We start from the raw sequence: 15,560 nt of genomic DNA, 5'->3' as shown, positions 1-15,560 counted from the left end.
GCGAGACAAGCCCGATCGCCCACCGCGATGGTTCGGGTCAAGAAAGCAGCGCCGTTACAAATGCCCAAGGGCGGACAGATTTCATTATCAAAAGAGTGGAGAGGGGGAGAGGGGCGCTCATCGACCCGGCGCTGTGCGTGCGCTGCACGGTACCGCACGCCGCCAGCCAGGGGCACGCAACGAGAGCGAAGACACTCGACGCTAATGGGATTCATCGAAAAGGTATCTGCGCCGTCAATCACGCGTCGACCTGTGCCAGTGGCGCCGCGGTTGCCTGCACCCCACCCTTCGTGGAAACAATTAGCACGGGGCCGAACTGGGCGCAGCAGTTGGCCATAATTTGACCGCAGGGCCGCTCGGCGCTGGGATGCCCGGGACGACAGCTTCATTACGGCAGCGCGGGGCCGAGCGGCGCGACTCTGATGAAGTGCGGCGGGCCCTTGTCTCCTCCGATTGAGCCGTCACCTGGCCACTGGGTCAGCGCGGCGGCGCTCCCCAAATTAGTTGCCAGCGTCCTCGCTCAAAGCGGCGGGCAATTGCCGGAATGGCCTCCTTCGCCGAACGGGGGAGGAAACGGGCTCATTAGGCGACCCCCTCCCTGCGGGGGGCGGGGCCTCTGCCGCGCAAGGCGGGCCCGGCGCCGGCGGCGGCCAATGGGCGGCGCCAGCGGCAGCCCCGGCGCACGCGTGGCGCGGCAGCCGGCTGCGCGCGCGCCGGAGTCGCGCGGCCAGACCGAGCAACGGTGTAGTCGTGCGGCCAGACATGACGGGTCTGCAGCCGGCCAAGAAGCTCACGCCGTTCTCGGTGGAGGCCCTGCTGGCCGACGTGGTGACCAGCGGGCCCAGGGACGTGCAGGAGGCCCAAGTGACCAGCTCGTCGAGCAACGCGGAGCCGGACTTGTGCCTGCCGCCCGAGCAAGCGCTCCACTGGGGCGCCGCCTGGTTCACGCGATCCTCTCCCGCGCCTGGACACCTCGGTGAGTACCCGCCGCGAAACTGCTCCGTCTTCGGAGGTTGCAGTGTCAGTCTGATCACCCACGCCCCCTGCAACCTCCGGAGAGGCAAGCGCGCATTTTTAAAAGCGCCTTTGAATTCAGCCGCGTGCGCGGAGGTAGGAATGCTGCGGTGCGGGACTTTGCAGAAGGGTATTTGCGTACTAAATCTGTTTCATGTTCCTAAAAAAAGATTCAGTTACTTTTTGCACTGACCTTTTGATTGGCGAGATCGCTTCCGTTGCCCTGTGCGCGTTATGCTAGTCACTTGCCTTGAGACCTGCACGTGGTAGGGACACGCTGGAAGCCGTTACGGCTCCATGGCGGCATACTCTCTGGCCGTAAGCAGTTCGCACTGGTGGCGAGACACATGCGACTCGGGGAGGGAAGTGCCAGCTCTAGCGCAGGCGGTGACAGGCAGTGTGGCGTTCTGCTGTGCAGAGACCCCCGGTGGACCGTGCAAGTTGCCGGCGCCGGTCAAGTGCCAGCTCCGCAAGCACAAGTCCAACCGCAAGCCCCGCACGCCCTTCACGACGCAGCAGCTTCTCTCGCTGGAGCGCAAGTTCCGCGCCAAGCAGTACCTCTCCATCGCCGAGCGCGCCGAGTTCTCGTCGTCGCTGAGCCTGACGGAGACGCAGGTGAAGATCTGGTTCCAGAACCGGCGCGCCAAGGAGAAGCGGCTCAAGGAGGCCGAGATCGAGCGGCTCCGCATGGCCGCCCGGCCACCCGTGCTGCCTTTCTTCGGACCCTTTGGCGCGCTGTGCGCGGCGCCCGGCGCCGGCCTGCACGCGCCCGTGTTCGCGCCTGCCGTGTTCGCACCGCCGCCCCCGCCCCCCGAGCGACAGCCGCCGCCCTAGGAGGAGGAGGAGGACCACCTGTGAATTGTAAATACCTGTACATAGCCTGGACAGAGCGCCAATTAAATTATTTTCCTAAGAGCCCTTCGCTGTGCTGCTGCTGCTGCTGCTGCACCCAGGGCGGCGACGCTCGGACCGGTGCCACTCGGCGCCACATAGCTTGCTGCACGCTTGAGCTCACTCTGCGTCGCGGAGATTCGTCTCCGCGTGGTATCCGTGAGTGTCGCGATCCCCTCGTTAGCCGTGGGAGTAGGGCTAGGTGCGGGGCATGATGCTCGGCGGCTGGCTTCTGGTTCTCGGCCGCCGTCCACAATCCAGTGCACGGCTAGCCGGAGCCCGGGGGCCTAGCCGCTCGAGCGCGGTCTCCTTTCCTCGCGAATGGCGAGCGGACCCGTGTGTGACGACACGGTATACGCGAACGTTTGGACTGCGGCGAATGAACAGTGCGTTTGCCCCGTTAATGGCTGTTTTCCCAACTGTCGGCGCATAAGTGTAGACTATCGGCGGACGTCATTGAATGGACACAGAGGAAGCTGCTGACAGAATATGAACAGTATGCGACAGGTAGAATGCAATACGTGTGTGTACTTTCTCTGTATGAGACCCGTAAAGAATGCACTTTGTAGTGTGCACTGGGCAACAACAATGCCATTTCAACTCCGGCCTCGGTACTGGTATGAATACATCTATTAAAGTTTGCTCTCTTTCCCGTGCGCGCGCGAGAGGGTATGTCGCAGAAAATGTTAACCGTTGGTATGATTAAAGAAGTTAACCCCTTCAGCGAAATGCGCATGTTTTTAAAAAAAGAAACAATGGATTGATCAAGCGTCTTCCTATTGCCATTACAAGCAGTGGACCTCCTTGCTCACTGTAGTGCAAGTTCGTCGGAAGGAAGCTTTGTGGCTTCCCATTTAGGGTATCAAAGTCGGTGCGCAGCAAACATCACTTCGGAATCCGACTTCGACGTTCAGCCTGACCAAAATACCCATGCTCACAGATCATGTTTGACAGATATGTCGAAGTGTGAGATGTGTGCCTTTATTTTCGCGTGACCGCTCACAGTTTCGAAGCATTTCGTACGAGTCTAATAATGTAATTCCGCGTGCGCAACAGAGCAGTCGCATGTTTGCGCATCAGTACTTATTATAAGCATGAACTAGCCCTCTTTCTCCCGTGATCAATTGCGTATGTAGGCCGGGGGTCGCAAACAAGCAGCCCGCCGGGCCTTGAGGATATCAGCCTTCGTCCCCCTTCCCCCCTTTTTATTTTTGCTCTCTGATAATTTAGTTTTCCTGGCCTGCTTACGTCGAACCTTTACCCTTCGTGATAAGAACCTAGAAACATTGAATGCGGTAGGGAAAGAAAGGGCGCTAAAAACAAAAAACAAAGAGTTGCCGAGTGCACGTCAAAACCATATACCTATTTGTTTTGGCGTACTTTCGGCAGAATTTTTTTTGTATTTTTGCTTATTTTTTTTCCTTGCACCATTTCTTTCTCCTGTTCCCCCTTCGGCTATTGGCCCGTGGGAAACAAAAGTTTGGCAATGCGGCCAGCGTGGTGAGATTAGTGTCAGACCCCTGGTATACAGTCTCTTCTGTTGTATACACAGACGGGCCTGCTAGTGATTTCTGTGTCGACCATTGAGTTACTGAACAGCAATTCATCTTTAATTGTTTTTTAATTCCTGGGAGATGAAGCTTTTCATAAAATACGTAAGCAGAGGGGCCATTAGAGTTCTAGCAAATCGAGCAGAATCATACGCTGCCGTTTCCGTAGATATTCCGTTACAATAGTATAGCCTCTACGACGTCAGCAGAGCATCAGTTATTCTTGCGCACGCCTTACGACGAGCCTTCAGACACGCACTTGGGCGTGTATTGGAAATGTGCAGCAGCAGTATACGACTCCCCGTAGCTACTGGAAGGCGCGGGCTCGTTTTGTATATTATAGATTGTTTTCATGTCGCGCGCTGTATAGGCAAAGACCTTTCCTCGATAACAGCGTTATCTTGGAGGCTATGGCTGTGTTTTTTCTTTTTTTTTGGCCAAACGCTTCAGTACCTCTACCTAGAGAAGAAACAGTCGTCTGCCATGCTTTTTTTTTAATTTATTCTTCGCTTCTTAATCACCAAATACTGCACTTCTATATTCGCCGAAATATCGGCAATAAATTATCCTACGCCTTCGTCTACGTATTCTGAAATGTTCTCAGTTTAAGTTTTGGTCGATGTTGCCAGGAACCCGTCGGCAAAGGTGTCTTTAAACCGGCATCTTTATCGCGGGAGGCTGGTATCATGGTAGATTGAGCCAGCCGAGGGATATGTGCGAATAGAGTATCGTTAAATGCACGGATTGCACAGCCGCATACCAACGCCGTGACTGCATACAGGCATACGAAGTCTGTAGCCTTTTAGTAACGAAAAAATAATTGAAAATGTGACAAGCTTTTTAAGGAAAACGAACGCACCGTGCAAACGTCAGGCATGTAGACGACATGCGAAAAGTGTCAGTGCTCTGCTGCTGACGAAAGACGCGGTTGCGATCCCGGCCGAAGCGGTCGTATTTCGATGGAGGTGAAATGGTAGAGGCCCGTGCACTGTGCGATTTCAGTTCACGTTGAAGAACCCCAGGTGGTCGAAATTATACGGAGCCCTCCACTACGGCGTCCCTCATAGCCTCAGTCACTTCGGTGCGTTAAACCTCACAAAACTATATGCGAAATGCGCAGCCCTGTCTCTTAGCGTTCCGAGAACTAGGCGACAACGAAAGCGCTGCCCGGCGTTGGGTATAAAGACTGCTGCACATCATGTGAAAGGTGAAATGCCGATGCTATGTTGCGCTATGCTATGCATTCTTCGAATATATTACGATGCATGCTGTAACCAGGTATACTTTTCAGCTTCTCGTTTTTCTGTTTTGTTGTTTGTTACTGTGCGCTGTCGTTTTGATAACACCAAATGCAATGCGAGGTATCATATATGTGTAAGCGCGCCGACCCGTTTAGAGCGTTCGTTTTCTGCACTGATTACTCCCAAAGCTTTATGGGTGATTTGTTTTGAAATTACGATATGGACCAGTCGTTTATTGTCTGTGGTCAGTGCGCTCCAGCTACGAACCTCAATCGGTCAAGACTATACAGTGCACTCAGAGAACTATGCACTGATTACACACCTTGGATCTCTATGTGTTCAGTTGTTGAGTTTTCCCCGTGTGCAGGTTTTTTTTTTTTTTTAGAACCGCTTGCAATGGTCTCTTCACCGTACAGTTGTCGCAAGGTGCCAGGCACTGTTTTCCGCTATCGTGTGATCACACCCGCATGATATGAGCGTTATAATGCGTCCTTGTGATGTAATATACGCTGCGGGTAAAAACTGAAGTGCCAGTTTTTTATTCATTCAGGCTTCCTGGAATCGATATCCACGCGATTCAAGTTTATTCAAAATCAAAAATGGGGGCTCTTTCTCGACTCAACCGCGCTTTTCATGGCAGCAGGGAAGGTTGCTGCAACATCGCAGGCAGGAAATCTTTAAAAAATAAATGCATGCTTGTTCGCTGTAGATATACGCCTGTTTTTCTCTGGTTAATATCGACAGGTTTATATACCTGCGACACACCTCTTCTGCCTCGTTTAAAATGTGGCGCTGGAAGCTAAATCATTGAAAATCAATACAGGCAACAGCGTCGCGCTTGCTCTGTAACGGTGACGCTGAAAAACGCGGATATGTGCATCACGCGTTATAGTTGAAGGGATGGCATTACGCAGTTGGCCGTGTGTGATTACATTGCTGTATTCATGGACCTGATAACGCCGGAGCGCAACAAAGTCTGGTGGGCCACAGAAGTTGATCCATAGGCCAACGGATGATGTATGCGCGCAGCACAAAACAACCGCTAGCTACCTTACAAGGCGAATTTTTGTCCGCTTGAAAATTTAACAGCGATGATAGTACGCAACGCTTAAACCGATGCCTAAATGCGCGCATCACAACGACAACGGAACAGTTCGCCTTCGCTACTCACTTCCCGGCGTTGATTCTTTGCATCTTCAGTGCCAAACATCAAGCGAAGCAGAGGACGTGGCAGAGGCATGCTGGCGCTGACTAAACGGCAATTGCCCACGTTTGGTAAAAGATGAGCGTCACAAGCAGTGCAACGGCTGAAGCTTGCATTTTGAACTTCTACTCGCGAGATTCATTACAGCTTCACTAATATCGAGAAAGAACGCTAGCAAACGACGCATTTGATCGACCGAACCAAAATGGCAACCGAAATCTACGAGCGCGGGGCTGCCAGATCTCTAAGCAGTTTCGCATATTGTTTATTAAGGCGGAAGCCTTTAATGCCTCATCGTTGTAAGCAGAAGTTGTCGACAGAAATGTCACGCTTTTCAATTGGGCGAAAACGGTCGTGACGTCACAGTGCGCTAATTTCAAAAGGGGCCAATTGTACTTTGGCTACTAACCATGCAACCAATTAAAGGGATCGTATAGTGATGCTCCAAGTTAGTGGGACTTAACCAGTTAGCCTAATTAACCTTTATAGTCAGACCAGATAAACAAATAAAACCGAATAAGAAATTGGCCGAGCTCGGGAATCGAACCCCGGTCTCCGGAGTGTGAGACGAGCACGCTACCACGCCGCCATGCCAGCTCGATGATTTGGAATGAACAAAGGCGTGTCTAGTGAATACGGTGTCTTCGTTCACTCCCATCTTCCTCCCTTCCCGTTACGGCGAGGTTTAGGTGTCCACCGAGGTATGAGAGACAGATACATTTCCTTTCCTCAAAAAACAATTTTCCGACGAGCAAGGCGTAGAAGCTTTCCTCAAAAAGCGTTGCATTCAAAGGGCAACACATCACGCCGAACGGGTGGTGGCGTTCCGTGGACTGCCTGGCAGCGCTACAACACGCTGTCGCGTTCCACTCCTGAAGGCAAAGATTAAGCGTCATTAATTGGCAGTTAATTAATGCACCAACAGAATGTGAAGCGAACAATCGCGTAGCAGGATGCAGCACTCAGGCTTTCGCCTTTCACCACTTTAGCCGCTAAAGTTCCTCGTAATTTTTGCTTCCAGAGAGAGGGTAAAGCAGACAGCCGATTCCCCGACGCTACAACGAGTGCATCAATGCTATAATGAGTTGTTCGTCTCTTCAGCATGCTTACCATATCATCCTCCCTTCAAGGACAGGCTGTCGGTCCGACCGATTTCACACTGCACACAAGCGGATACTTTCTCTGATACAAATATTTCGCTTTGTCGTGCGGTTTGCGCGGCAGGAGCGGTTAAGTCGTGCATGGCTTTTTTCAAATGCTCTATATATACGGCCCAAGAAATTAACTTTTGGGTTTCTATGCTTCGTAACTATAGACCTATTCCACTCTGTGTGCTCGGCTCCAATGGGGTATTTCAGGTATCCATACACGTAAACGAGGCAGTTAAAGAAGGGTTATGTGTCGCCGACAGAGGCTGCAGTGCTCAATCGCTGAACCTCTCGCATTCCTTACGCATGCGTAATTGATGCTACACCCGACATACCACGTGACAGCCGGTGCAATACGTGCTGAAACTTCCCGTTTCCAGCCGGAAGCTGAGTTCGCAGGCGACCAATGCATGCACACGCGCCATGAGCTATCGCTCAGAAATATGTCGTTCCCGTAGTTATTAGCCGTTTTGACTCACTTTAACGAAACTGTGATTAATTGGCGCTACTTATTCACCTGCATGGGCGTCTACGCAGCACAGTAATAGGGTATAATTGAAATTGACTAAAACGAATATACCTTGGGGAGCCAGCAAGCGTAACTAATCGCCTGTAGCGTTTCTCTTGTTTTAGTTACTGTTTCTTTTTTTTTTTTTTTTGACGAGCAAGAACAGAAGCGGGGCTCACGAGGCTTCTAGTGTGCATTCTTAAGATCTATTCGCGATTGGCCAATGCGTCGGCTAACGTCCCGCTCCTTGGACAGAGGCGGTCGTGATTTTCCAGTGCATAGAAGCCAGACAGTCACGGACTTGCTCATATATGGTGCTTCGAATTTTCTTCCGTGCACTGTTGTATAGAGCAAAGGCAGCGCATTGGTTGCACCCTGAGCGAGTATAAAAACCGATAAATGCGTTCATCTCGGCCGAATTGGGCGCTTTCTGCGCGCGTGGATACAGTGTATCACAGTTCAAAGCGGCGCGTGATGCCGCCTCGCTTTTCCGACAGAGCGCGCTCCCCGTTTTTGCCTCCCGTTCTCCGCCTTGAGCGCGGTGCGGGGAAATGGGAACCTTATCAACTGTGTTTCCGGAACGCTTGCTTAATAGCCGGCCGGGACGATATATCTTCCCTGAATTGAGCCAAACTGGCTCGCCGAGAGAGCCGTTAGCGTGCGGCCATCGATTATTTTGTTGACTGCATCGGGGCAGATGGAAATGAACCGTGCAGTCTCTCTCACACCGCGGGGGTATACAGTGTGCGAATGGCGCGCTTCTCCAATTCCTGTCGACTGCCACCTATCGAATAGTAATAGAGTTGGCGCCGTATAGAAATCAAACGCAGCCGCTTCGAGTTGCCGGATAAACTTTAAAGTGAACCAATCGTTCGTGCGTGTGAGTGACTGCGGCTCCCTTTTTCGGATTACGTTTCTATATACTCCTATGTTTCTTCACAAATTTGGTTAGCCATCTTTCTCGGGATGCCTTTTTTTTTTGCGATGATTATGGGAATTTTGCAGCGAGCCGCACCAGGAAGGTTTTTGCGCGGTGATGGCGAACGTATACAGAACGCAATGGCGCCTCAGCTCCTGACACCACAAATCACGTGCTACGTGGACCACAGTGACAAAGGCATTATAGCGCGAATCGCCGTAGACGTGAGACAGGGGCAAACACTGCGCACCTTTTAACTGAACTTTACTGACAGCACGGAGGCAAATAAGCGGATGCGAGAGCGCAGAATAAAAAGAAAAAGTGTACGTGCATGCGCGTCCTAATGCCGCCCAAGAACGCCATTTCTTTATCCAAAAGAGCAACTGATGTCCCACTGATACTCTTCTCTCGTTCATTCCGCATGAAACGTGCCTCTATAATCTCACGGGTGCCGCTATCGCTGCTCCTAACTTCGACTGCATTTACTGAACAATGGCTTGCAGGATTTTCTGGGACAGTCATGACAGTGAAAACGGACAAGTTATCATCTCTTTATAGTTTCACATTAGTAATCGTTTGCGCTCATTGAGCCTATCAGTCAAGAATCTTCCGGTTTGCCCAAGGTATACTTTGTGGCACGTTACCAGCAAGCAGCCTTATGTCATGCCTGGTCCGCGTGCCAATCAGAGCAGAGAACGAGTTAGGATGCAAACATCTCGCGTCGGTTGCGCGGCGGTGTTCCAGCGATCGATTTCACTCCCAGCGTCAGCCCTGGTGCTCGTGATCCAGGCACTAAACGAGGATGTTTTTGAGTAGGACACTGCCTTAAAATACGACGTTCCTCTTTTCAGAGGAGATATATTGCGAGCGCCAAACACTCATTCTTTATTCATTTAGAAAACTCCAGTGTCTGAGTGCAATGATCTGTCGTTTATTGGACAGATTAAAGGAGAAGGCGTTAGATTCGGATTTTCCGCCAGGTTTCCTGCTTTGCGCCGTTGGAGTTGTGCACAGCTCCGAGGAATTCGCGGCTTCCCCAATTAGTGCAGCGCGAGATTTATCGATCTCTTAGAGCTTGGTTTAAGCATTGCTCAGCCGCTCCGCAGAGCATGGCGTCCGCCGAGGGTCCGCACAGGCCCTTGAAGTCCTTGAATACCGAATTGATCCTCGATTGAAGCACCTTAAATTTGCGCGCAGTCCTTCAGTTCTTTGAAAATTTGGCAGTTTGTGCTTCGTGAGTTTGACAGGTTCCGTTTTTGACTGTGTTAAAGACTTGTTTGAAAGACAGATCGCTGCACCTCTCTCTCTCTCTCTCTCTCTCTCTCCACCCCCCCTTTTTTTTTGCTTTTGCTTTCCCCGTGGCGGTAACTGCCGCACCGTGAACTTTTTCAAAACATTGCTCCATTCCTAACCAGTGATGCAGTTCAATACAAAGCAGCCTCGGGCCTCCATTGTGCCTTGCGCTTCGCACCATGCATGTATGACGCCATATGCCTTATGAAAAGCGCAAGTTCCACCCTGCCCGGCTTGAATTATTCGCATTGAGGAAAGTGCGTATTGTTCCCACAGAAGATCGTTGTTGCTACAATGGATAATTCGGCGCAGAAGGGTCAGGACCACCAGGCACATCGAGCACATCGCCAGATGATATGCATGCAGCATGATGGAAAGTTTCACGCGCACTGGATAATAATCGTCAGGAATTTCTGCACATGAGCATGAGGGCGGTCGAAGTTGTTCTCAGCGTAATAGAAAAATGGTTTCGACGTTGACAAGCAAAGTCATTTGGAGTACATGACATAACTGTGATATGCTTCTCACTGAATCATCTGCGGCGCAGCGAAAAGTCATAGCGGCCTATTCAGTTATCTCGGAAGCTTCCGTGTATCCCAGGGGTACGGTCTGTTGTTGTAACAGCAAAAAGAAGAATAAGCAGCCAGCGAGCAGGAAAATCGAAAACGCCGCTGGGTCTCGAGAAGTTGCGCGAGAAGACAAAATGGCAGAGGATGTTCGTCTTTACTGGAGTCTGAAGATGTTCTCCCTAAGGATTGAGGTTAAAAATGACACAGTCGTCATTGTTTGCGCTGGACGCTCAGAAATCAGAGACAGGCTGTCAAATATTCCTGGTCTAAACGATGTCTAGTGCGTGTTGCAAAATATTTTTTGTCCTCCTTGATTACTGCTTCGGTGTGTTGTTGAAATCCTGGAATTCTTGAACGTTAGGTCAGGTACGAACCATGCGTCCGCCTCATTTCCGCCGATTGGAACTTGATGCGCCGATGCACCACGCCGCTTAACGCACATGGCGCCCTCTACCCACCAAGGCGGCGGGATGGCGGTCAAAGAAAGGGCGATGTTCTAAGTTCCGGCTGTGCCGATGTGTGCCGTGAAATGGCCAGCAACGGAGCGTTATCTGTTTCGCGAGTTCACGCCGCCATTGAGCGACCACGTGGAGCGAAGGTAAGTGCAAACATTCTACTTTGTCGCATGCTTATGCGGCGGAGCAACTGCCTTTTGCCCGATGGTGGGTGCAGTAACGAAGGAGGAAAAAAAAGTGACGTGATTCGCGCTGTGGCCTTGACGAAATATCGCGTCCATGCGTGATTGTCTCGCTTATGTTGGCGCTACGACATAACTGGAGATCGGCAGCTAAACATCGTGCAGCGCAAAGTGATTATTTGTGTTTGCAGCAGAACCAACAAACAGGAATGCAGGACAATCTTCAATGAATGCCCACCACAAGAAGTAAAATTACAAAAGTCAAAAGAATTGCGCGCATGACGTGCATAAAAAACGTTAGATAAGCCGTAACAGCTAGAGAAAAGAAGCGCACGATGTATATAATTGTGCAGAATGTATGCAGTGACTAACATCGCGTCACGAGGATAATAAAGCACAGAAAGAAAAAAATCCTATTAAAATGCCTAGCAGCATTCTGAGCTTATACTTAGCGTGCTAAGCAAACTTCATTCAGAACTGAAAATTTAAGGCACGTAGGCACATATCGTTTGTTCGTACCTGGTTCTGCTCCGCGGTGCAACATAAGGTTACTTATTATACGTAGCGCATTAGGTGCCGTGTATCTCGCTTTAAATTTAGAATTACAATTTTTTGAAAGTTAGCTGTTTCATTAAAAAGAGATTCAAGAGACTGCAAACCTGGGGACGTAAATATATCATCGCAGTTGACCGTAGCGGAATTATACGAGCTGTACTTTTTAAGATAATTTTTAATATGCTATTTATTTGGTCATTCCAACGAGCAAGACATTGTGCAAAGACGGTAATTTCGTACAGCAGCATATCATAAGCCAGAGCCCGGAGCCAAAGATTTCCGGAGATAAGGACATAAGGATGCAGGGGTGCTAGGGATTCATTTTAGATAAAACCCGGCCATACTCCTTACACGACAGCAAATATAGGCTAAATGACATGGCGAGGTCAGACCACTGTCGGAATACGCCGAGGTAGTTTATTGTATCAAACATATATTCCATGGCACCGCAGTGACATGGGGAATGAGCACTGTTGCGTAAGAATAACGAAATGTCACTTTTCACGGGGATCAGGGGATTCCTAAAGCATGCGATTTTAGTCTTGTTGTCAAACAGTTATCGTTGAACCATTTTATTGCCGAACATTCAGTGAATTTACAACGGTCTTGTAGCACCGATTTAATGAGTAAAACGGTGTCAGCAACGTATTGCGAGACCCGGCATTTTGTGGCAATCGAAGGATCGTTCATCTACAAGTTAAAAAGAAGCGCATAAAGAATCGAGCCTTGTCGTATGCCTGTATTTAGACAACGCATTACTTAAAGGGACTATGAAACAAATTTATTGAGATTATGTAAAGATAGGCAATCCATCACTCGTCACTCCAGCGCAAGAATTTTTGAGCTAGCATCAATAACAACGAAGTTATAGGCGATTAAAAATCACCCTCATCCTCTCCCCCCTCAACTCGTACGCGCGGGGCACCATAAAAAAATAAAGAAAACAGCTCCGGGACTGAGCTCCGCCCATGAAAACGTCATTCGCTGACGTTCGGTTTACAACTTCCGGTTGTCGCACTCGCAAGGAGCAGCGTGCGTCGGCAGCGTCTCTCCGGTCTCGGCGCTTTCTTGGATTGCGGCGCGCGTCGGGTTTCTTTGCTAGTTGGCAGAATGGACCCGGACCTGTTCCCGGCTCACACAATGTTTTATTTTTTTGTGCGCTGGTTCGGCCGTCACACCGATGCTGCCAAGTCTTGGTGTGAAACACCGTGCATATACTGAGCCTAGCTCTCGAATGATGTTGGATACCCGGCTGCGGGATCGCAAAATCGCGCCGCCCGACTTAGAACACAAGGAACATACGGTATTAAGCGGGGAACACATGTCCGGCAACGCGTCCGGCGCGCCGCTCCGGTCGCCGCTTCCGAACTGCCGCACCACAGCAAGCAGGGACACACAGGGAGCGGTGAGCATCGCAGCGCCGCTCAACCCAAGCTCCGCCCACAACCGGCGTCGCACCTCGCCGCCGCGCAGCAGTGCCTGAGCGCCGCTTGGCTTGGTGTGCAAATATTGCAAGAAAAGACGGCATCGCCTTATCAGAAAGACTGCTAGCTGTACTCGAGCGGCGACAAAGCATGCCTGCTTATGTTGCGAGCTTTCGGCAACGGCACCGCTCGCGGGCGCTCCGGGCGACGAGCTGTGCTGCTGCCTGTCTGCCGTGGTCGTCGCTAGGCCTATAGCCTGCATCGCATCGAAGCGGCAGGGGCCGGCGCTTCGGAAGTCGCCTGCGCTATAATTGAAGGCCTATTCTTCACTCCGCTTTGTTGTCAACAGCATAATCTCACAATAAAATAATAGTGTGGCCAGTTTCCGTGGCGCCTTCAGCAGCGGCTAGCGCGGGCGCCAGTCGAGCCGGACCCCAGCGTCGGGCCAGCTAGCGGCAGCAGCTGCGAGGCGGTTCTCGCAACTAATTCGCTCGTACCACAGTTGTTACTTTTACCAGCAACTCGGTATTGGCCAATGAACCAGAAACATGATATAATTTTCTCATTTCCCTATTCCAGGGTTTATTATTTACGTCAAGAACACTCATTAGCTCGTTTTTGTGACGCCGGCAGACGGGATCCAGGCTGGCCGGCCGGCAGGCTCGGCTTACTTCACGTTCGCACAAGAAAATACAGAACAGCCATGCTACTAGAAAGGATGCTTCCTAGATCCGAGCAACGACAGCATGCCTGCGCTAGAGTGGAGCTTTCGGCTACGACATCGCCTACGGCAACGCCGGGCGACGAACTGCGCGCTAGTCCCCGACTGCCCTAGTCGTCGCTAGGCCTAGTGGTTTCGTATCGACGCCGCAGCGCAGCCGAGGGCTCTTCGGGACTGGCCAGCGCTCAAAAAAAGGTGCTACACTCGGCACCCCTTGTTCGTTCTCCCAAATCCGGGACTGTTTGAACGAAGACATGGTGTTCGGTGAAAACAGCGCTGTCAAACTAACCCTACAATTCAGCAGCCGACACACCGCTCACCGCTGTACCTCTGTCGTGCTCACCTGTGACGTCGCGAACTCGACGTCATGGTGACGTTGGCGCTCTGCGCGCTCGCATTGGCTGCCACTGCCCGCCGGAGCGGCGTGCCGGACATTCGCCGGACGCGGTGCACAGGACATAGGCTGCTCGCTCACGCACGTCTCTAGGAGTAACATGCCTGAGTTCAACACCTCGCCAGTCACTGGGTTTGCAGCCGACGACACAGCAAGGCGTATTCATCTTGGGCGGTCGAAAAAGGCACTGCTAGTGGCTCCCGAACTCGCGACAGAAATAGGCGGCAGAGGTAAATTAAAACCATATGCGCGAAGGCAATGCCCTCGCTCGCGCTTGCCCCAGGGGGTCGCGCGGCAGCTCGAGCAGACGATTTTCACCGCTACCGGAAGTGTGCCCGTGACGTCGAAGCTGCCGCGGCTCTAGCGAATGACAGCGTGTGGTGGCCTGCCGACGTCATGGGACTAGTGACGTCTATCTTCCCGGTTTTGGTTTCAGAATTGCTCCCTACGAAGACACCAAGCGGCCCGCGAATTTTGAAAAACACGGTTTTTAAAAATTCATAATAAATTGCCGGCTGAGTTCCGAAGACTCATACTTGGTGTCAATGCTTCTGAGCATCACTTCTAACATTTACAAGCGGCTTTTAATTCTCTTCATGGTCCCTTTAATAGCACCTGTCGAATTTTGATGGAGGCAAAATTCTAGAGGCCTGTGTACTGTGCGAGGTCAGTGCACGTTAAAGAACCCCAGGTGGTCGAAATTTCCGGAGCCCGTCGCTACGGCGTCCCTCATAGCCTGAGTCGCTTTGGGACCTTGAAACCCCCATAAAACCAAACCAAAGTACCTGACTGCCTATATCCACTGCTTGAGCAGTTCCCGACAGATAATTTTTGAGCAGGGCATGAAACGACCCGCCGAAAACAAATAAAGCTTTCGCAATGAAATTTCCAGAGTAACTTTGTCGAAGGCTTTTCATTAGTCGAAAATTAAAGCACAACTAACGAAGTTTTGCTACAAAAGAAAATTTCGTAAGCTAAACCTTCCAAAAGAGCAATAGTGCTTCCTTCTGCAAGAAAACCGAATTGGCGGCCGGAATTAATTGAAAATTTCTCTTAAAATGACGGCATAGACTTAAGAAAGCAGTTTTCTAATATTTGTGCCGAAACAGGCAACACGTATATTGGCCAATAATTCTCAATGTTGTTTTTCTCGCCCCATTTATTTCCATTTTCAGGGCATCTGATATTGACGCGTTGTCGAAAATAGCATTCCGGATATCGAAAATTTGAGGGGATCGTCTACTCTTTATCCCCATTGGTATATTACGCAACGTGCGCTATTAAGGGAAGTAAGGCCAAGCGGCCGTTGTAATGGACACGCCTCCTCGCATCTTTTTCCGCAAGACAAATCTGTAGCTGCGACTGACGGATGCTAGAGGGACGTTCGACTGGAAAAGGGCCAATTGAAAACTTCAGCGTGGAGTCATTAATAGAGATACGCTTCCAATAGGTGCCCGCGACTCACAATGCAACAACATAGCGTTTTTCCCAT

General features: G+C 50.8%; 1 protein-coding gene across 1 annotated transcript; it reads left to right on the top strand.

Annotated features, from left to right (window-relative positions):
- Positions 1-742: 742 nt before the first annotated feature.
- On the top strand, positions 743-1,905 carry LOC149349622 (homeobox protein MSX-1-like). Its single transcript, XM_089578659.1, has 2 exons — positions 743-976; positions 1,433-1,905. The coding sequence occupies exons 1-2, from the start codon at positions 763-765 to the stop codon at positions 1,846-1,848; spliced, it is 630 nt and encodes a 209-aa protein (XP_089434785.1). The 5' UTR covers positions 743-762; the 3' UTR covers positions 1,849-1,905.
- Positions 1,906-15,560: the final 13,655 nt, after the last annotated feature.

Source organism: Amblyomma mixtum, chromosome 3 (assembly GCF_055824585.1).
Source record: "Amblyomma mixtum isolate Tamu chromosome 3, ASM5582458v1, whole genome shotgun sequence".
NCBI lineage: Eukaryota > Metazoa > Arthropoda > Arachnida > Ixodida > Ixodidae > Amblyomma > Amblyomma mixtum.
The sequence above is the reverse complement of the archived record's forward strand: the minus strand, read 5'-3'. Positions and strand labels throughout refer to the sequence as shown.